The following is a 23,932-nucleotide window of genomic DNA, read 5'->3' on the forward strand; positions in this document are numbered from 1 at the left end:
CTTACATCTCTTTCTCTGAGCAGAGAAACTTACCTCTCATCGCGTTTGATCGTGACGCAACACTTGCAATATATGGATTCTTTCAGAAGTTGATTAAATCGGGTAGTTTAAAGTAGTGAATAGAATTTATTGTTTATTTTTCTTTGACACTCTATCACTGCTTTCTTGAGAGTGTAACCTAATATTTTAAAAAATAATTCTCGCTACTTCATTTGTCTTCGTATTCTCACATATTTTCAATTATGATGTTGAAAAATGACTGAACAGCCTTGTATATTTATTTCAGAGATAATATGAACGAATTCTGAAAAATTCATCATATGTTTTTAATCAATGTGGCATCATACTTCAATCTATTCTTTAATAAAGCAATTATATCGCATTTTTTCCTTAAAAAAAAAATATGGATCTTGGGCAAAGCCTTTGGTTCTATGAGTGCCCTCAGTACCAGGAAACGTGACGTCATTTTGATAAGATTTAGGAGACAAGTTTTTAACTCACCGCCACCTTATTTGTTCTGATCCGGCTCCTATATATAACATATGCAATTTTATTTCCAACGTTAACATAAAAATATTTCTTTTAAACAAATTGCAAAGAGAATGGGATATTGAAAGCAGAAACAAGCTTCATCGAGTTAAACCTACTATCGAATTTTGACCTTTTTCAAAAAACGGAAAAGCGGATACTAGATTACGAATGGGTCATACTTGATGTAGAAAATCGTGCTGTTAGAACAAGCTCCAATGTTTTCACGGTGCAACTGCACTATATCCGTCCAACATATACTTTCTGAATGCCCAAATTTTTATACACAACGTTTACATTTTTTAAATCAATACTTTTTTATCTACTTTTTATTCACACATTTAGTCTACTGACCTTTCTTTTTTAAAGGTAATCTACTATTAATTTTTATTCCACATTGTTTCCTATACCAAGGAATTTCGAAATTTTAACTTGAAAGAATTTTACTTAGTCTGCCGCAGCATGGCCATATCTAAGGCCCTTGTGTCAAAAACCCAAACCAAACCAATCATTTCCAACGTTAAGCATATTTCATGCTCATGCAAACATTTTTTTATTCAAAGATAAGCCTATATTGGTACTCGTATTGTTTATTTAATTGACATAATTGGGCCCAATCATAATGTCATATTTTTCTTTTTTAGTGAAATTCAAATAATCTAATTTTAGTTTTAAAATAATCTGATTTTAACAGATAATTTCTTAAGATTTTGTTATAATTTAAAATATAACTTACATTCGGCACAGTATGATCAAACTGGCCCTCGTGTCATTAAGACAAACCAAATCCATAATCCATGAGCGGGCAGATTTTTAGCTTCACAGTTCAACAAGAGTTTTCTACTTCGTTAAATAGTGAAGGAAATGGTGTACGCATTTTGTGTTTCCCTATTCATTGAAATCAAAATTTTCCTTTTTATTCCTTAATTAAGCAGTTATCCCACTTCCTCTCTAATGAAAAAAGTGGACCTTCGACAAAGCCATTGGCTCTATAAGTGGGTGGATTTTATTTTCAGCTTTCATCATACAAGCGTTTTTAGCTTCTTAGTATTGTGAAGAAAACCTTGTATGCATCTTGCACAATTTTTACTGATTTGATAAACAAGTTTAGCATCGATTGACATTGACCCGAGCAATTGAAATCAAAATTTGTCACACAATTTTAGTAGTAAGATCTCAGACAACTTTCATTTGATGAAGACTTTGTATTTATAAGTCTAGCGTTTTTGTGCTTGAAAATGCACAGATATTCGGGCCGGATCTTTGGGAATTTAGCTTAAAATTTGAAAGGATTGAACTTTAGATGATAAACGTATATATGAAATCTTATCCAAATAGCTCTTTGCGTTTTGCAATTATTCTGTTCACTTGCATTTGGATTACAAACAGATCATGGAAGACTTTACCTAGATGGATTTCATTAAAATTATGATACAAATCTGCAAATTTGGTGTTGATACTATATAATAAATTCCATCCGTCTAGTTCATTTTGAACTAGATGGATCGTATTCATAAAGCATCGTATTCCCACTGTTCCAAAAATGTGTTTTTTTAGAAGCAGGAAGATCGGTACCGTGGAGATTAATAAAAATCTCAAATCTAAGCTTTTTAAAGATTGCAATACTCTCTCTTTGTATATTTCACACAGGAGAAAGTAAAAATGTCTTATCTTTCGATTAAAAGAATCTGTAATTTTCCTGGATATGCTATTTCTATTCTTATTCCAAAACATAAAGAAAATGGAAAGGTCTGCTAGTTTTCACGAGCATATAATCTGTGTTATCACCTCCACTTCAATACTGTACAAAATCTTCGCAACTCTTTTAACTGATAAACACCTGAGTATTCCCTGGAGTCCTCGAATCTGCATTTTATCACTTAGACTGTGGAGTTCTGCTCAGCAGTCGACTCTCCCTTGGTATCTAGCTCCAATTGAGATATCAACATGCGAATCTTCATTTTATTGAGCTTATTAGTAGCAACATGTAAGTACAAACTCATTATATTGTCACCATTTTTTATACATATCTCATACTTAATTTTGAATAATAACTTCTTTTAATAAACATTTATACAAGCTAATGATTTTTATAATTATAAAGAATTTAAAAGCCATGTTTGTATTCCTAAAGTTCTATGTTTATTTTTTATCACATTTTATTTAATTTTATTACATCAGGTTATTTAGATTAATCAATTAATCATCCATTTTTGATGAAAATGGGAAAAAATTGTTCAAAACATTTCAGGGTGTGATGAGTTTTGGCTCGTAAAACATTTATCAAGAAATGATCTAAAAAGATGATAAAAACGAAACACCATGCAAATAAAGGATTTCAAATTATCTGGAAAGTAGACAATTTGGTTGGTGTTAAACGCTTATAGGTGAAAAACGTATCTTGTTTTGCGCTTCTTATAATATGATCACTTGATACGCCTTTCCTTACTCGATGCAATTATAACTGTTTGAATAGAAATATTTGTCTTTTTAGCAAATGCCTTCGAAGAGATAATACGAAAAATAATGACAGATGAAGGAATAATACTAAATAAATAAAAAAAAATATTTAACTCTTTTTAATCAGTTATACCTTAAAATATCCGTCAAATATATTTTGTCAAGTTTCAGTAATCAGAAATGATTGAGGAGTTTTTTGATCCGGCGAATTTTTAAACAATGTTTTGGTGGTGCAATATTTTCGGACATTATCGTAGAAAAACGCGTTAATTCAACTTCATTTTTAATTATTTAAAATTCCAATAAAAATTTCAAAAAAAATCGAGGATGTAATCGAGCATCGAGGATGTATTTTGCCTTTATGTTGAAAATTTAAAACACCAAATCATTTTATCCTAAAAAAAATAAAATATGACATGCTCACATTCAAGGAGTTATACATATTTTTTTTTAAGAATAGAATGAGAATCATTTTATTTACGAAAGCCTAATTGCTTTATTAATGACAATGACATTATTAACTTTTAGATATTCAGGGTTCCTATACTTTCATCTGAGAAAACTTACAAAGAAGGAATTTTTTACAGTATATTTCAGCTAAAAGCTAAAAGAGACCTTTTTTACTTTCTCGTATATGCAGTATAGAGAAAGTAATCGTCTAAAAATTCGAACTTGAGATTTTGACAAATCTCCATGTGACCACCTTGAATTTGAACAATACATTTTTGGAAGATGACCGTCTGCTTGTGACAAAGAAAACTCAAAAACGCTTTGAGCTAGAAGGTCGAAATTTGGTATACGGTCTTTACACCAAGATTATGCAGATATCTATCAAATTTTGAATAAAATCTGTGCAGAGAAAGTTCGTCGGTATGGCTCTTCGAATGTAAGTTAATACAACAAATAAAAAACGAAGATAACTTGATAAATAAAATTCTGTACATAGATTTGGCATTTATAGTATAAACACCTGTCAAATTTTGAACAAACTCCAACAACTAATTGATTGCCTGTTGGTCTATACTTTCAAACACATGTATAAGCGATAATTTAAAAAATGTGAAATTAGATGCAATAAATAAAATGCAATGACTAAAGACAAATTACATTTTCGGATACTATTAACGGTATGTCAGGAATTAATTGCCAAAAATCTTGCCAAGGATGACACGATAGATTCAATAAAAATGCCAAATTCATGCCAAAAGTTAATATTTCGTAACTATTGCACGCCAGGGTCATGCAAGATGGTCTCTGGCATGAGTTTATTAGAGACTATTCGAGAAAGTTTTGGAGACTGGTTTCACTAAATTATGTAACAAATTAGAAGTATCTTTTCCACTTCAATTCCGTTAAACTAATAATGCACGAAATCCGGTTATAATTATCAGTAAAATATATAATATGCTTTCCTTTTTCTCTGCAAAATTTAATGAAAGCTATAATCTAAAATGCAGTTATTTTATCTGAAATTACATCCAAAAATTAAAACATGTCATCACTTTTTCTAGGTCTAGCAACTACATTCCTTAAATGGCCAATCAAGGCTATTCTACGGACTTCTTTACTAGAGAAGTTGGTTCTATCTCAACGTGTAGAAAAAGTTTCAAACTCAGATTAGAATCAAAACGAAAAGAATATTTTTGTTCCTAAAAATGACTAAGGTCAAATGACTGGTCGGTTCAAATGATGATTTATTCCATGTTTCATTTAAATCTTAGAATTTCTTATTTTGGTATGTTTATAGATAAATTTAAATGAAATAGAAAAATAGAACAAACAAATTTCCTTTTCATTTTTAATTGAAAAGTGACAGAAGATCATTTTTGTCTATTCATATCAAACACTGCATCTTAAATCCTACGATGAATTTCAATTTCTGTAAACAATTTTAAATTATCATTAATTCACAAGCCATATTATTCAACCATTGCTCACGGAAATGCATATGGCTGCAGTATTTATAGCGTTAAATTTTAAAATGCAACTTTGTCCTTATTTTAATTAAATTTCAAATATAAAGCGAAGAGAAATTTTTTTAATTCTTTAAGAAACTATTCACATTGAGCTACAGTAAATTATAATTCATGCTGTTTCATAAAATTAAATGATAATCTTTTTTAAAAAATTCTGCTTTTGTTTTCCTTGCTTATCTTCTATTAAAATTGAAGTTCATATTATTATTATTAAATATATTATTATATCGTAGGCACTTTTACATATATGTCATAAATTATACAACAATTTGGCCAATAAACATTCTAATATTTGTTCTTTTTAGGGGGATTTCCTCGGAATCCAATGGAAAATCCCGATCTCTTCCAAGGAGATATCGTAGGCATAGAGAGCATTGAAGTAAGCATTTTCTCTCTCGAAACTTTCAAAGAACATGGCATTGCAAATTTAGTTTTTTTTTTAATATTTTCGATAAAAAGCATATTTATTTAAAAGATTTTTTCATCAATGATAGCTTTTAATATGCCAATAAAGAACCAGAAATTGCAGTGTAGCTAAAAAAAAATGATGCCAATCATAAAAATTGGTTTATTATATTATAAGAGAAAACATTGCATTTGCCACTAACATTGGTACATGACGTTCTTTATCTCTACTATTTCCAGCGGGTCCAAGACATTAGCAGTCACAAAAAGTATAAACGCGCCAACTTGGCACATTGACCGCCAAGTACTTACCAATAAAAAAATACTTCCACGTGAATGTAATAACATGAATTTATGGCATTAATTGAAAAGACATGTTTCTAAGAAGAATATTGATAAACATTGTGAATCAGAAATTGATTGCTTATCTTTTAAAGAAAAATAATTCCTTTTTGTCTTACTTTTCCATAATATGAATAACACGGTTATTTTAAAAACACTTTCGTTTCTGCTGAAAAAATTTTCAATGCATTATGAAAGGATGAAATCCATTGTATCATCACATCAAAAATCGTGATAAAATAAAATTAAACAACAGCATTTTCTCACGCAAAAATTAAAATTCAGTTTATTGTATTGGTTATATAAATCTCCTTTACAGATGTCAGTTTTACTGAGCTTCTATAAACCAGGTAAACAACCTGCTTTTTGATCTATGCAACCTACAAAAGAAAGAAGCTAATCAATCCTGAGATTTTCTTATTCGGTTAAAGGAAAACATATATTTTAAGAAGTTCACATGTTTTCAATTAAAAGCTTTCTGTCTCTTTTTGTTCAAAAACATGCTAAGAATTCTGTTAGTAAATATAATCAAGTATCTGATAAAACGTTCAAACATTAAAAAAATGCCCTAAAAATATTCTTTATTCAACGTAAATAATAAATTGCATCAGAGCAGTGCTGATAGCTTCAATTTAAATACACGTGTATCCTTTTTCCTAAATATAAAAATAGTTACATTAATTATCTTTTTTCCTATTCCCGATGGTCTTTGAAGAAATGTCGTCAATTTTTTTAAGAAAGAAGCTTGGAAAATCATTTTTGGAATATAAACTTTCACTTTTTTTTTTAACAGGACCGTAATGCTATTCCAAACAATACTAGAAGATGGCCCGGTGGAGTCATTCCCTACAAGATTGACAGTGGCCTTGGTATGCAATCTTCCACTTGACAAATCAATGTAATTTAATATGCAGACAAAAGCGTGTGCACACGCTCACTTGTGTATATGAGTTTTAGCTATTCCATTAAAAAGGAAAATGAATTTTTCTAAGTTATGCATCCTTAGTCAATAATGACTATCACTGCCTGGACAAAAAGTATACTGTCAGTAAGCAGTCACTGATGCAGTGTGAATGAAAATTATATATTCAGTCACCAATGACTGGCGTAATTCGGAAAAAAATGCAATGTCAGTCGCAGTTACTGATATGGATTGTATAAAAAGTGCATCGTCAGTTGACTGAAGTGGTTAGAATAGAAAGTATAGAGTCAATCATCGGAGCCTGGGATGTTGCTTAACATGTTAATAAATAGAAATGAATATCTCACTGGACCGAACATGCATAAAATTTAATAATTATTTATAACAATTATTTTATTTATCTATAATAAATAAACTTTTAATGATTTCATTCTTTTCATATGCCTGCATATTTCAGATGATCTGAAAGAAGAAATTGCTAAAGCAATGAAACACATCTCGGACCGGACATGCATCAAGTTTGTACCCTGGGATGGACTTGAGAGAGGATACATTAAGATATTTCCAGGAGACGGGTAAGATCTTCATTTTAATGAAAAAATAACGTTTTAAAAAGCATTAACTCAAAAAATCAACAAAAACTTAAAAGTAGACGAAACGTAACAAGTTTTCAAAAGTATTGACTATTGACTTGCCGCCTTTATGACCAGTTGTTCACCCATGATATTAATTCATCAATTTAATATTATCAAAATCACACCAAATGAAAATACTATTTTAAAATATAAATGCACAATAAACAAATATACAGCATTCAGATTAGTTAGCTATGCACGCAAAGTGACGAAATTAATTGTGAAAATTGGTTCAGTTTTTGAGATTGGGGACAGTCCTAAGGTTTTATTTTGAGATACATTTATAAAATGGAAGACCTCGGCTATTGATTTAAACGTTGATGCCAAACTTGTTTACATATAAAAGGAGTTTTCTATTTTTTCGTATTTTCCAACAATTTATTTCGCCCAAAATAAAAATAAAATTTAATCTGCACGAGCACGTTACGCATGCAGGAGGAAAAATCAACTTTCATCAACGTGTTTTACGGTCAATGTGAATAATCGGTTATTATTAATACTAACCGGTTTGGTTATTATTAATAATGACCGGTTAATATTAATAATAACCGATTATTCACATTGACCATAACATAGTCACTACATTGATAGGAGCTCTAAATAAAAAATAAGTTAATTATTACTGTAAATTAAATCTAGAGAAGTGTAATTTTCAGCACATGTCTTCATAAAATGAAATATATGCATAATGGGATATTTTCTGAAAAATTAAATGCAAGAAAAAGTTTTCTATGACCTTTTACAATGTCTACATTATTAATTCAAGAAATCAGTTTTATATAAGGAAAATATTGTTTAATATATACAGGATATCTATTCTAATCAGAATCAGATTATTGCTAAAACGTTAATAATCATATGAATCTAATAAAAAAAGATCTTAATAAAATAAAAAAATTATATTTTATGTAGTTTAGATCAATAAATGCACTGATGAATTTTATACAGTGTCCTATCCTTTTCTGTCCTATACGTCGTATTTAATAAAATATTCCTGAGACTAAAATATTCTAAATAAAAAAAAAGTTTCACTCTTTTTCGAATGAAATCAACTGAGTTATGGAAATTTGAATATCATCATTCTACAAAAATGAGCTATTCTAGACTTTTACATCGCCCATCTTGAAGAAAATACACCAATCAGCGCCTGGAGTTTACCCAAGTCTGATGGATCTAAAATAATGAAATTGTTGATTGACTTAAAATAATGATATTTAGAGCTTGATCACAAAAGTCTGGAATGAGAGATTGTCAAACTAATTTTACTGAACATGATTTATAGAATCGAAGGCTTTAAAAAAATTAGACTTCATAATTGTTTCAGAAGCACATTTATTTACTGAAATAAACCAAATATTACTTGACATCCATCCAGGGGAGCTTTTAGGACATCCCCTGTGAAAAGTGTTTATATCGAATGTTATGACCCTTCCCTTGATGTAAGAAGACGAATGCTGTCTTTTAACTATTATTTTAGAATTCAGTCAAACATGAATCATCCATTTTATAATTTTAAACTTCGCCCTTATTTAGTTAGACTGCAAGAGGCTAAAAGGTCGTCCTCACCAGTGTTTTTTACAAGAAACCAAAACTTCCTTTCAGAAATTCTGCTTACCCTACATGTAATTCTACAGCTGGTTAATGGCTTTCCACCTTGGAAAAATCTTAATATGCAAGTTTTAAACACGTTCAACACTTTTATTAAATGTGAGATAACAGAAGTTATTTATCAGCAAATTTGCCTTGAACACAGACAGCAATTCAAAGACTTTCATCCAATTTATACTTATGGGTCAAAATTATCTAACCATGTCTCTTTGGCTGTTGTCTTACCAGATACAGTCATTCTTTTACACTTCATTCCTTTTGTTCAATTTTTACGGCAGAAATAACTGCTACTTTATATGCATTAGAAGAAATTTCTGAGAGAAGAAAGCATTAGAAGAAATTTCCGGGAAAGAGTTTATTATTTATACCGACTCCCTAAGTATTTTACAATCCCTAAAATCATTTTATCTTCATCCTGTCTAACTTTTGAGAAATTTGATTCAAACTTTGAAAATAATCTATATTTTATATGTTAAATATATGAATCAAATTTTATCTACCCATGCTTTTTGTTTTTCGTAGCTATCAAATTCAGATTCATGGAGATATGAAACGTAGAAATTCGATTATCGACGCTTAAAATACTTCCTCTATACTTCGTACAGGAGATAGTGAAAATGTAAACCCACTTTTCAAATAAAAATGTATTAAAATAGTAAAAAGTTTATATAAAAAAAACCAAAGCATATTTCAAGCATGTATTCCTAAACATACAAATATAAAAGTTATCTGAAAAAAATTAAACTACCTTAACACCTAAATTTTCAGCCAGGTACTTAGAAATTACTTTTTATCATTTGCAGAAAATTTGAAATTAAAAAACTATTGATTTAATAACTTTTATATTTATTTATCATTGACCAACTTATTAAAAGTGTGGATGCGCTATTTCGTTGTAGATGCTATTCCTACTGGGGCAGAACAGGCAAGATCCAACCTGTGTCCTTGGGATACGGATGCGAACCAATCGGAACTATCATCCACGAGCTAACCCATGCTATTGGATTCGATCACGAGCAGAACAGGTCAGACCGAGACGATTACCTCATCATTTACTGGCAGAATATTTGGCCAGGTAAGAAATAATTCAGAAATAAAACGGTTTTGAATATAATAAAAATATGATTTCAAAAGAAAGTATAAAATGATCAATATTTTTTTTTTCAAAATTTCAGATATTATTATTACATATTTTTATTTCACTTGATTTGTTTCACGTTTGTAAGAATGAAGTTTAAAAAAAAAAAAAGACTTGTAATGAACAGCATATAAGCCAGTTAACAACTACGCTGCACGAGCATATGCTTTTGTATCCTGGTTATGTTACTGGACTGCAAACCACAAGGTCCCAGGTTCTATCCTCGCTCATAACAATCCGCTAAAGACTTTTTAAAAGAAAAAATTCAAAATGATTTCAAAAAGTTTTGATTTTTTGTATAAATAAGTATTCACGATGAGAGTGTATTATATGTTTTAGAATTTAGCTATAAGTTAATCAATTAATTTAATTAAATTTCTGTTTTATAAGAGTGGCGTCATTCTGATAAGAAATTTGAGAAAAAATAATTACAAGATTTCACAATATCTGTAATAATGAATTATAAATTACAAACTAAAAGTAGAAAAATATCAAAAGTGAATATTAACTACTCTTTATTAGCACATTATTAAATGTGTAATATTAAAAAAAAAAGGATCAATTTTTTGAGTGCTTTTGTTGCATTCAGTTAAAAATATGGAAATGAGTTTTATTTCATTCAAAAATTAAGAAAGAATTTAAAAATCGGATTTCAAATTCTGTTTCAATGAAAAAATTGCATGTTTAAAATATACTCCAGTAGAAATGTTTTTTAATAGAAGAGAAAGTTCGTGTTAGAAACTAAGTGAGGAAACTATGCAAGCATCAAATAATACAGAAATTATTGTATCATAATAATCTGATGAATTTTTTTTTTTTTTTCCAAATTTTTCACCCACTTCAGATGCACTGGACCAGTTTGACAAACTGAAGCCACACGAGAACCGTCTGATCAACGAATTCGACTACAACTCCATTATGCTGTACGGAGAGAAGACCTTCTCAAAGGACGGTTGGTCCAAGACCATGAAAGCCAGGAAGAAGGGAATCAAGATCCTCGACGTAATTCAAAAAGGAAAACTAAGCGACAGTGATGTCTTCCGTATCAACACTTTGTACGAGTGCGATAAGCAATAGAATCATTAAAACCACTTTTCTTAAATCATTAGTAAAAATTGTCCCTTCCTTTGCTTCACGATCTCACTGAAAAATTATAGTGTGTTAAGGAACAGACCGTGGGAGGGGGATTCTGATTAATAACAATTGTGTTCCTTTTTTTCTTTTTATTTAAGTTTCTGCTACTAATAATAAAAATGAATGTACTTGGACAAACTTTAAAAAAAAAATTGTCTAATTTCCAACAACAGATTGCATGTAAAAGCATTATGCACTTTGCATATAGATAGGCGTTAGGAGGAGATATATTGTTATCTAAAAATTAAAACCGTTTTCATTGCTTCATCAAACATTTAATTACGTGATTTTCTACCGTGATTAACTGCCATTGTTGAAGTTAAAGATGAAGAATTCCGTTTCATATCTATATTGTTTACAAGAGGCATAAAAAAGTGATTTTACAATATCTTGAAATTTAGATGATAGATAAATCATACTTCTCAGTTTTTAATGGTGCAATGGGACTGATCTCCATTAAAAAGACTCGTTTACACAATTAACAGAACAGATATAAGTATATTAAAGTAATTGTCAGATATTAGTTCTTTGATGTTTGAAAATTTGGCAGAATCATGGACGTAAAGCTATATCTAAATGATTTAACTGAATTAAACATAAGTAATATTTCTTTTCTCTTTCTCTCTCTTTTATGCTTTTATTATTTTTATTTTTATTTCTTCATATACGTGAAAGTAGAGAAAAAAGTAGCACTGTTAAATTCTTAAATTCAAATTTATACTCAACTGATAAGTTGCAAATTTATACCTTTAAAAAACACGTCATGCTTGCTCCATTCTGTTTGCATCAGTGAATTGAGTCGAGACAAACTGGCATTGGTCGGTCCAAAATTTATTACAGGAAATGAGCTAGGAAACAAATAATTCAATTAATTAAAAAAGCCCATCCATCCTGCGAATATGGGATCAACAAAAGACTGGAATTGTAAATGATATTTGAGTTTTCATATTTCAACAGGAAAATTTGCAGCCATTATAAATTAAAATGAATTTGCCTGTCACGAATTTAGTGACAAAAATTAACTCAGAAATAGATAAAGAATTGTTGCGTCCGTAATTCCTAAATTGTACATTAAAGAATTTCCTAAAAAAAAGTGTGGATGTTGTCCATAAAATTCAATTTAATAACTGGTTCAGAAAATAATCGTTTTATTTAAAGGAAACATCAAGAAGAAGTTTTTGCTAGTTAATGGAATACATATAAATCTCGAAAAGAAAGAAAAGAAAGAAAATACAATTGGCTCTTGCATCGCATGATTAATCCGGTAGCACGAACACGCAGCTTAAACTGCGACGTCATCTTGGTGAAAACAGGATCAACGTAGTATTAATCAGTGCGAGTGGTCTCACTGAAACATTATCGGATACTTCCGAATATTGATGTTACCCCCCCCCCCCACACACACACACATGTACACTCCTTTGCCTGCATAAAAATTATGAACTATGGGCGTGGTTATTAACGTCGTAAATGCTCAAACTTTATTTTCAGAGTCTCGCACAAAAACATATCTTTTGCGGAAGTCAAGAAAACTGAGTATGCATTTTGAATATCTATTCATCGTCCTACTGAAATCAATATTTCATACAAAACTACAATTTTAACAGCAAGATTACATATCAAATTTTATTTAATCAAGTCATTGTATTTTGAAGTTAACATACGTTCATTGCTGAACGTTCATTGCTCATTTGAACGTTCAGTTGCCATATTTACGTGAATGCGAATGAACACAGTAACAGAAGATCGACCCTTTATGGATTTGATTCAAAAATTGATTCAAATCGATAGTTTAGATATTAAAATTTTGTGCCAAATTTCATTCATCTAGTTCTTTGAGTTTGGTAGTTATCGAGTTCATCTGCTCTCAGGCAAACTTCCTGTAAATGAACTTCATTCAAAATTTCATACAAAGACTGCATGCAAAGTTTTATCCGTCTAACTCAGAATGCTCTTGATTTATCTTGAGACATTTCATTTGACAGAAATGACAGATGTGTTTTTCGGAGTAAAAATGGTCTAAAATGAAAAGATTCATCAAAATTTCACTATCAATTTTTTTACTTTCTCGTATACGGAAAAAAGAAAGCGTCAAAAAATTCGAACGCGAAATTTTGACGAATTTCCTCGTTTCAAACCTCTGTAACGTGAAAAGCACATTTTTGAAATTATATTTCACTGTGAACGCGATGACACAAAAATTCTTCGAGCTATACTGTAGAAATTTTATATGTGGCCTCTACATCAAATTTGTAGAATTTTATAAAATTTTGTGAGAAATCCATCAGTCAATCTAAATAGAATATAGAATTAAATAGGATACCATAACTACAAAAAGTAAAGATCTAGGATCTAGTTTTACAAAATTTGAAACACAGATTTAATGTCTGAAGTGTTGATATGTATCAAATTTGGAGCCAAATCCGACAAGGAGTCGACTGACTGTCAGTCCGTACTTTCATAAGATGTAAACGCGAAAGCTCAAAAATACGACAATAAATAAGTGAGATTTGGTATGTGATTACAACTGTAATTTCTATGTCAAATTTTTATTTCAATCGGTCGGAAAGAAGCCATACAAAATAAATATTCGATTGTCTGATAATATGCATTAATTACATATAAAAAAATCAAATTCTGAACACTCGTGGCATTCACGGTGTTCCACAATTTTGTGCGGGAATAGCATCGTAATTACATATTGTGCGAGAAAGTTTCAGAGAGACCTACTATTGCTGGTTTGATTATTACTATACTTTTTCTTTATATACTTTGTTTACAAGAATAAAAAGCATGTTGAAAGGACTCACGTTACAATTTCTAATACCCGTTGTGACTCCGAGGAGGATAGAGTATAGTAATAATCAGGATATTGATGTGAAAAATGACACAGTGTCTTTATCTTTCCAAATTCTTCAAATTTTCAATGCAGGAATCGCCAAATATTTTTTGACATAAAATATTTATGTAAAGATTGCTGAATGGCGATTATAAATTATTTAATTTGATTTTATATAGTAATGCTAAATTCATTATATTATTTTTAAATTCTAATTTATGAACAGGGGATCATAATTATATTTGCCCTCGAAACAGAGTTGCAAGTAAATCCATTTGGAGAATTTCCTCTTCGACTTTCTAATATGCTTCGACAATGTGATATAGTATTTTTTATTCAAACATAGTCCCTCGGGGTGGGGGAAGAACACCTCGTAATAGAGGATGAGAAGTTTCCGGTATGTCGGTTGGTTCTCACCACCCTTGAGGGTGGGAGTGGCTACCCCCCATCGATGCTGGGGCGTACTTCTTTTGGGAAGAGTTGTACCGTGGCCGGTGATGGTCCTTAGCATTCAATCACAGTTGTTACCAAAGCTGCTGTCTCAGCGGTCCGGTCATTCAAAGGACCACCTTCAAGCGGTTCGAAGTAGTCAATCTATATGATTCTCCCAAATATAGCGGAAAAGGTAGTAAAAGGCAAAATCTCCAAAGGCATGGGAAAGTCCGCAAGAGGGAATATCTCCACTCTCTCAAACCCACAGCTTAGCGAACACCGACAATATGATATATTCCTTGCTTCGTAATCTAATGAAAAAATATGTTTTTAGATATTTTTCTTTCAGCTCAAAACTAAAATTTGATATAGATCTAAAAATTAGATAACAGTATCAAATACTAAATTTCATTCGATTAAGTCTGTTACATTCTTGAATTATCGCGTTCATATGCATACGAGTAAAAAGTCAGACACATGATTACCCCATATAGGATTTTATGCAAAATGTAATATGCGTAAAAATTATGTACCAGAAATTATGTACCAAATTTTATCCATATGGCTCTCTGCATAATTCAACAATCATGCTCACATTCACATGAATGCAAATAGACAGACAGATTTCCTTATAACAAATTTCATTCAAAAGTTGACACAAACATAAGAGTTTGATGTTACAACTATATATTGATTTCCTTCATTTAGTTCGGGGCATTTCGCTTTCTGTCAAATCATCATATTTAGGAGAGTTTTGCTGTGCAGAACTTAATGAAATGAACTTTATTTTGCATTCATTGTTAAATATATCCTTGATATAAAATAAAATATGAATTATATCCATTTCAAAGCTTTTAAAAACTTCCTATGAACCTGAGAGTAATATTTATTACCGAATTCATTAATTTTTGGAAATCATGATAAAATATTTTGCCATCTCTGATTAGAGCTGGTATATTCAGAAACTATAAAAAATATTAATAAAAACTTTGACGTGGTTTTAGCACTGAAATAATTTATTGTTTTTATTTTGAGATAATTATATGCCAACTTCTAATTCTGAAAAAAAAAATAGGTATAAATTTTAATAAAATATTTCGTTAAAACAATAAAATAGATAGTTCAATTCCTTATTCCAGATCATAGTGGAATGCCTTAATTTTTTCATTAAATATTAATTAGTAACATAAATCAGTTTTGCTTTATTTAATTCGCTAAATTATTTTTTAATTACTTAGTTTTAATCCCAAAAATATTTTTAAATATTATTGTAAGAAAAAAGAACCTTTAACAAATCAACTAATATTAGTGATGGCAGGCTGCTATTAAAGAAATTTCTATCGCCATGGAAAAAATTACCGAGTAAAGTCTCCGAGCTTTTTCTTCAATAATTTAAAATCAAATCTTAACAGGAAAGTGGTGTTGAAAATTATCTATACGGATATGTATCTCGAAGGAATAAGAGCATACTTCTGATACTATCAGTGACTTTATAGTTTTATGATAAAAGTCCAAAATCTTGGGAAAACTTGCATCTGTTACAGCAATCATTTACCTAAAGACAGACATGAGACTCTCACAAGATTAAGTCAGGAGAGAAAATGGAGTCTTTGTTAATTTTCTTCCTACTGGCATCCGCCTCTTCACAAAATGCAGGTAGGCATATTTGATTAATTATAGCTTTCATTTCAGAGAATGTTTGATATAATATCTAAATATATTTTCTGAAGTCTTTTTAGTTCTAACCCTTATAAGAAATCTAAGCAAATTCAAACGTAAAGATTATTTCACTTCTGAAATTATTTACAAATGCCTTTTTTTTGTGTGTGTGTGTAATAATTGCACTTAAGTAGTGATGAAACAAGATTAAGTAATGCTCAAATATCATATTTTATCGTTTATTTATCATATTTAGTGATAAGAAAATGACATAAATGCGCTATTACTTGATATTCATGATACCCTTAATAGCTTTTGGGGCTCTGTGCTTGCAAAACACCTTTGCATTTCTGTGACCTTCGTTTGCCACTATTTGTCGAATTTAATGAATATGACAAGTTTTCATATGGTTATTTGGTATGATTATTTCATACAAATATTTGATATTATCTCAATTTCAAGCTTTGTATTATAATTTATTTTTATATATATTGTGGTTGATATGACTGTTGAGTGGTGATGTATTAGCTGTTGATTCTAATGCGCCTGTACACATTTGAGTAGCGCCAAGCGTTATGGCGAGCGTGTGTGGGTGAATGGTTGTTGATGCTGTTGCTGCATCAAGTGAGTCTGACGACTTTGATTGCGGGTAGATGGCGCCACAACAGCTGTAAGAAGGTTGAAAGTTCATCGTCCGAGGAACCAATGTGGATATTGGTAAGAACGAGAATAGAACCTGGGACATTGTAGTTCGCAGCCCAGTAACATGACCATGATACAAAAGCAATTGCTTGGGTAGCGTAGTTGTTAACTGGCCTATAAGCTTTCACCACAATATTACCTGAAATATTGTATAAAAGTATTCCTTAGACGTAATAATATTTACTAAAAAATGCTTAAGAGATTATTTCTTGCTTACCTAAATTTTGCTCAAATGCAAAACTCACAAAAGTAAATATTTGCCTGAAGCCGTACTTTAAAAAAAATCATTCAAAATGCACCCATTCCTCCCCCTCCCCTTTTTTTCGCATTCTCTAATGCTAAAAAAATTATCTCCTCCTCATAAAATTGAGGACCCTGGTCCAGACCATGAATGCATATTTTTCAGTTCAGGACTCATATTTTTATTTTCAGGGTCCCACAATTGATTGTTTTACGCTTAGCAATAAAGTAAAGAAAGCTGAACATGCATTTTGGACACACCTTTTCGGGTCAATTGAAACTAAAACTTCACACATAACTACAGTTTCAGAAACAATATCACTTGCCGAGTTTTATTTACTTCAGTCACTGTGTTTTCGAATTATTACATTTACATGCATGCAAAAATACAGACAGACGGCCAATCGCTTTATGGGTTTGGGTCAAAATTCGATACAACTCTACATTTTAAATTTTAAATCTGTAATACTGAATTCTATCTATCTAACTATTTCCGTTTTGAAATTAAAGCTTTCTTGTGTTATCGTATTCATAGAAAGATAGACAGACATAATTGAAGCTGACAGACATTTTTAGCACTCGAAGAGACCTCAAAGTCTCGAGTCCGAATCTTTTGAAGATTACAATATTGAACTATGCAATACTTCGTATTCACACACAAAAAAAAATTGTAAATTTGCCATGAGTGAATTAGTTTTGTAAAATGGCATTTTGTTAAACACTGCAGCTATCAGAGATATACTGCGAATTGTCACTCATTGAATGAAGGAAATAAAATTAAATCATTTTTAATGCTGTCTGTTTTTAAATGTAAAAATTCTAAAATTTAAATAGGAATGAGATGAAAGATTATGGAAGTGATGTTTCTATTTTTTTATTAAGCAATATATTGAAAGGTTTCACGAGTTTCGAATTAAACAAAATGTGATTAAATAAGAAACTGAAAATAGAAAACGAAAACAAATAACACATAGGAAAGCATATTATAAAATAGCTCTTCTTAGTCACCGTTTATCACCCCTTTGCAGAATATAATTGTCCAAATAAGGTATTCACAGGTTTCTGAAACTAGTAAATAAGAAGGAAACAAAATTTGCTACTATCAATAAAAACCTTCTAAAATTATCCAGAATTGACTTTCACATTCTGTATTTCTTACTATTCATTTTTTTTCGCTATTTTTACTCTATTACCTTCAACCCTTTGCATTTGAATGCTGACTCTCAGTCACCATTCAAGACGGTGCATCATTTTGACACTTTATGTATTTAATTTTCTTGCTAAAAATACCTAAAAAATGTTAAAAAGATGTAAATTCATTTTTCAGGGAAACTTAACTTAAAATAGTAGCATGTATTTATTTTTTGTAGTAATAAAGAGGATCATGTATTAAGTGAAAAATTAAACATCGAATTAACTTTCTGAGAGCAAAGGATCAAATTCGGAAAATAATCATTTCAATCATGCTAATTTGATTACTTTGCTGGGTATATTTTTTCCCCCGATAACACAATTTTATAAAAATTTATTTTTATTTTGATAGCAACTTTCGATATTCTTGCCTCTTTCTGTAGTTGCAACTGCTCAAAATTATACACAGATAAATAATTTTAATGTAATAAAAGCATTCTAAATTTCATCTAGATATAAGGCTGCTTTTAGGAATTACATTGAAATTTATATGAAATCTCTGCATGGGGATTTTAATCGATAACTATAATTTTCGGTGCATATTTCTTTACCTGAAAATAAAATGGCTAAAATCTGATCTTCGGCACTTCCTAATCTTTTATAGAAGTCGACAGAGACTGGGCATTACACAATCCTGACTTGTTCGAAGGTGATATTTTGGACCTAGATCCGCAAGGAGTGAGTATGAGTAATTTTTTTGTATTGAAAAACTTATTCATGCGTATCCTGATAACAATTAATTAATTAATTGGCAGTATTTTCAATGAAAATTAACCCAATCTGAAATATCTCCAAAGGACAGAAATGCTATTCCAGATGAAGCTCAGCGTTGGCCTAACGGACGGGTTCCATATCAGATGGATCCATATACCACTTATGGTAAGTTTTGCCTTTTTTTTAATATTACTGTGACAGAATATGATATTTTTTATATTTTAAAAATTTTATATACTATATTAGAAATCACATACTTTCTACGTATGTATTAGCCACCTTTGCTGACCACCAATAAATTCGAAGAATATATGTTGTATTTAATTTCATTAAAATCTTTTATGCATCGATTTCAGTTCCTGTTTACCTTAACGAAGTATTTTTAATCATCAATTTGTAATAGACATTACAGAAGTATTATTTTAATGACCTTGCAGCTGTTTTGTTAGTTAGACACATGAGCCTTCCTAATGAAGTTGAGTTCCATGACATCATAATACAGTCAAAAACATAATAAAGTTTTTCTGTATCAAATGATTCAGAAATGCAATTTCGATTTTTAAATAAAGTAACTTTTTCATTATACTACTTTTATTTTCAGATTCAAAAGAGAAAGAAATGATCAAAAAGGCTATGGCGGAATATGAAGAAAAAACTTGCATTCGTTTCGTCGAAAAAGATGAAGATGAAAAAGATTTCATTCTTATTTTCGCAGGAAGAGGGTAAGAAAAAAACAAACTTTTCATATTACGTGAGATAATGAATATAAACATATTAATTTTAATTTATCAGCGTTCTAAAAATATTTATTTTCTAATAACTCAAACTCTCGCTTCCATTCTGAGTTTCGTCGATGTTTTTGGGTTCCCACGCTCTTCAATCTGCGCGGTCACAAACAATGTCAGAAGCGCAAATATGACCGTTAAAAAAAACTTTCAAATTTAGCCGTCTTATAGATAAGATATGATTAAGTATCAAAATTGATTTTAATGATACAATCGATGAATATGATGCGTGAAAGAAAGAAAGAAAAGAAAGTTTTCAGTATAAAAAAAAATTACTAGATGTTTCTTTTTGTAATTATCATCGTTTTTCATCTACGTCATTTGTTCCCAAAGCTCTGAAATGCATACTAGCTAAATTTGTCGTTCTTCAAGTCTCTGTTAAGCACTACCTGTTAGATCCAACTGGCTTCAAATTTTATGCACCACCAGAAGTAATTAATTTTTTCTTCAAGAAGATTTAAATTTCGAACAAACTGATTTATTAATAAAAATTTCCATTTTCAAAGTGCATTGTGTTTATTCTTTAATAGAATAAAAATACCATAATACATCCACCACACCCCTTTGGAATAAATCCAATACTGTCCTCAAGATTCTTTTCTGGTAGAAAAATTTTTTAAATTATCGCAGCATCAATTTTCAACACTTCTTTCACGAAACATAATGTTGCTTGCATAGTTTCATAATTGATATATCACTATGTTATGCGAAACACATAATCGAATTCTTCAAAATTAATTAATTATAATAGTAAATTCAAAATTGTATACATTCTTGTGTTATGTGATTATCAATGTAAAGCTATTAATTTAATTTGATCCTTTTATATAAGAAATCTGATAACCATTTTAAATTCCTATAGTGCCACCATTTCCAATAAGGAAATTCAAACGCTTTGTCTCAAATTTGGTTTTCTTAATTGACTGCTACAAGAACATGCATTTCGGATGTTTTTATGTGAAAGCAATAAAATTTATTGATGTTATTCATTGCAGGTGTTATTCAAAGGTAGGTAGGACTGGTGGAATACAAGCATTGTCATTTGGGAAAGGCTGCTTCCAGCATTCGACACTTGTGCATGAGCTTGGACATGCAATAGGTTTCTATCATGAGCACACGAGATCTGACAGAGACGATTACATCACCATTCATTGGGATGCAATTATGAATTGTAAGTATGACTGTATGATTTTTTTATAACTGTTATACACATCAGTAATACAGGAGGGCTTTCAAAACCAAATGAAAAGGAAGATGTTTTTTAACTATATACACCCGACCTGTTTATGGTACAGTTGATAGATAGCATACATTTTTTTAAAGCTTAAAAAAAAAAAAGGTACTCTAAAACTTAGTAAGTACATGTAAAATATTTTTCTTTGTACATTAAAAAAAAAGCTACAATTTTGAATTAAGTTTAGTTTCCAATCTATATTTAAATTTTACCTCTGACTGCCTTTAAAAATTTCTAAATTGCTCTATTTTTTGTTATTAACCACTATTTATATCATATAAGGTTTTTACTGCGATACTGGGTACAATTACTCAAAATAATTCAGCAGCATATAAGGCCCATTCGCCTTATTTTGTGACATAGGATAGGTAAATTTCAATGAAAGAATACATCGTCTTCTTGTGTAAAAATGATTCAACAGAAATTCAAAGGAAATCTATATAAACACAAAACTGAGCAGTTTTGTTCAAATATGCCAAAAAACTTTAGACTTTTTAAAGGGAATAAGTAGAAAAATTATGAATATGAAAATAAATCCACGACAATATAGACATTTACCCAAGACATGAGAATTAATTTTAAAAAATTAAAATACTACAGGTTTTCATAGAATTCAGGTATTATTACCATTCAAAGAAAAATTAACTTCAAAACCTATCAAACTACTGTAAAGACGAAAATTAATAGCTCATAATTTTTTTTTATTTAAAGTCAAAATGCTAATCATTGTGAGATTATTTTTACCTTCACGCCATACTTTGTAAAAATATTGCAAACCTAGCTTGTTTTTGTTTTTTAATTAATCCACTTTTTATACTATCAACATAGCGGCTAAAGACCAGTTCTACAAATTGAGGCCATCAGAAAATCGCATTCTGGACACATTTGACTACAACTCCATTATGCTTTATGGTGAAAGAACTTTCTCAAAGGATGGTTGGACCAAGACTATGACAGCCAAAGAGAAAGGAGTAAAACTGCTGGATGTTTATGATAAAAAAGGTCTCAGCGATAGTGATGTTAAACGAATTAAAAAACTGTACGAATGCAAATAACTTATAATAGTATAAATAAAAATAAAAATGTATGCATTAAAATTAAAGTCAGTTTTTACATGTTGATAAAACACGGATTCCACTCAGAAAATGCCCACGAATTTTTGAGAAAAACTTTGAAGAGATTTTTGTTGTTTTGTCTAAAATGGAAAGATAACATAACGAGCATTAATTGTGTGTAATGCAACATTCAACAACAACAACAAAAAAAAAAGCATCAACCAGATATAAGAGCAAGATTATCAACAGATCACAACACATGAAGTGCAATACAAATATGTCATAGGTAAGATTTGTCACCATGGGTTTATGATGAAATATATTCGTACAGAAGATTTAAAAAGATCAATAATAGAAGAAAATAAAATGACACATTCTAAAAAAATATAGTAGAAAATTGTTGAAACGATGCTGGAGCAGTTTTCATATTGCCATTTTAAAGTTTAATTTAGGAAATCTGGGCTGTTTTTTTTTAAAGCATTAAGAACTTTTTTTTATCACCTTTTTTATCCACTCACAATATTTATAACTTTTGTAAAACTAATTCTACTTCTTTACTCCAAAATGGGGCGTACTATAATTATTTTTTAAACATTCAAATTCACAAGAGGGACACACTGAGAACAGTACAGAGAAATAGATTAAGAAGCTAGAGAAAGATGTAGTAAAAACAAAAGAGTTGGGCATTTTTTTAAAAAGTTTTTTTAATGTCAAATATGATGTTAATGAGAAATAGCACATAATTTGTAACAAGTGAAATTTTATTATTGAATTGTTCTTTTACTAAACGGCAGAATTTTGATTTCATACACATATTGAGTCCATCTTAGAGTCAAATCTCAAATTTAACGAAAGTAATTTTTGCTAATTGTGTTTAATGAAAATTTTTACGTTATTTTTAATATAAATGCACATTCCCCTGCTCAATATTATGCATGTTAATCGATTTCGTCTATGATTAATTGGTTTTAAGAAAAAGCTGTAAAGGGGATAGATAAAGAGTAAAACATTTTCATAAAGATTTGTCTAATATGGATTGACTTTATAACTAAATAATTCTCAATGTTTTATTTTATTTGTTTAGTTACAATGACATCACATTTAAAAGCAATATTAGATCTATTTTTGGGTGAATCTCGTAGTTTTGAATCCTGGTTAGATGACCAAGATCACACTAGAAATAGCACATCAGTCTCCTCCAAACTTCCTCACCGCATCAGCGAGAGGACATTTGACCTACGATATCAAATTTAACCCGCACCAGGCCGAGTACATAATTAGATTTCGAACCTAGAGTCCTTTGAGGCCAAGACTTTACTGCTAGGCTTCCGCGGTCTCATGGATATTTTAAATTCATCAATTATTTCTTTTCATATGCATAAAAAAATGTTTTCTGTTTAATTTTAAAATTATGTACCAAAAATACCACTCACAAAATTTATTTTAATTTGATAAAATAATTAAAATTGCTGCCCAAAAAATTTTTTTTTAAAAACTGCATGGTAAATTTAGTTAAGAAAGGTTCATTCTTAAAGGACATATAATTATGAATTTTGTTTTCACTGTTGCCACATATATTTTATATCCAATTTTTCTTCACTTGGTGAAAAACAAGGCATGAAGGGGTTTTTTTCTCCCTGCATTAATTAATCTTCTTTAATTATGATTTTAATAATTTTCTTCTAGAAATGACAGATATGTTTTAATTTCAAATTTTTAATGCAATACTGAAAATATTTATAACCCAAAAACTTCTAAAAATCATTGTTTATGAACAACCATAAATGAATATAAAAACTATATTATCTATCTTTGAATTTAAAATTGTTTCCTTATTGCAATTCATTAAACATTTTATTAAATAGTGAAATTAAAGTTCTCTAATTTATAGCAAAAATCAAAACATTTTTATATACAAGATCTATTCTGTAAA

General features: G+C 29.9%; 2 protein-coding genes across 2 annotated transcripts; both read left to right on the forward strand.

Annotated features, from left to right (window-relative positions):
* The first annotated feature begins 2,356 nt into the window (after positions 1–2,356).
* LOC129969075 (astacin-like metalloprotease toxin 5) lies at positions 2,357–11,119 on the forward strand. Its single transcript, XM_056083486.1, has 6 exons — positions 2,357–2,515; positions 5,270–5,343; positions 6,505–6,580; positions 7,091–7,208; positions 9,776–9,951; positions 10,859–11,119. Exons 1-6 carry the CDS (start codon positions 2,476–2,478, stop codon positions 11,089–11,091), a joined length of 717 nt encoding a protein of 238 aa, XP_055939461.1. The 5' UTR covers positions 2,357–2,475; the 3' UTR covers positions 11,092–11,119.
* A 4,845-nt stretch (positions 11,120–15,964) lies between these two features.
* On the forward strand, positions 15,965–22,046 carry LOC129971092 (astacin-like metalloprotease toxin 5). Its single transcript, XM_056084572.1, has 6 exons — positions 15,965–16,075; positions 18,816–18,889; positions 19,009–19,090; positions 19,527–19,647; positions 20,706–20,881; positions 21,773–22,046. The coding sequence occupies exons 1-6, from the start codon at positions 16,021–16,023 to the stop codon at positions 21,997–21,999; spliced, it is 735 nt and encodes a 244-aa protein (XP_055940547.1). The 5' UTR covers positions 15,965–16,020; the 3' UTR covers positions 22,000–22,046.
* Positions 22,047–23,932: the final 1,886 nt, after the last annotated feature.

This window comes from Argiope bruennichi, chromosome 1 (assembly GCF_947563725.1).
Source record: "Argiope bruennichi chromosome 1, qqArgBrue1.1, whole genome shotgun sequence".
In the NCBI taxonomy this organism is placed as follows: Eukaryota; Metazoa; Arthropoda; class Arachnida; order Araneae; family Araneidae; genus Argiope; species Argiope bruennichi.

Coding starts and splice junctions, on each gene's coding strand:
- LOC129971092 (XM_056084572.1), top strand. CDS start 16,021: ATGGAGTCTTTGTTAATTTTCTTCCTACTGGCATCCGCCTCTTCACAA. Junction 18,890..19,008: donor TGGACCTAGATCCGCAAGGA/GTGAGTATGAGT, acceptor ATATCTCCAAAG/GACAGAAATGCTATTCCAGA. Junction 20,882..21,772: donor TTGGGATGCAATTATGAATT/GTAAGTATGACT, acceptor CTATCAACATAG/CGGCTAAAGACCAGTTCTAC.
- LOC129969075 (XM_056083486.1), top strand. CDS start 2,476: ATGCGAATCTTCATTTTATTGAGCTTATTAGTAGCAACAT. Junction 5,344..6,504: donor TAGGCATAGAGAGCATTGAA/GTAAGCATTTTC, acceptor TTTTTTTAACAG/GACCGTAATGCTATTCCAAA. Junction 6,581..7,090: donor CAAGATTGACAGTGGCCTTG/GTATGCAATCTT, acceptor TGCATATTTCAG/ATGATCTGAAAGAAGAAATT.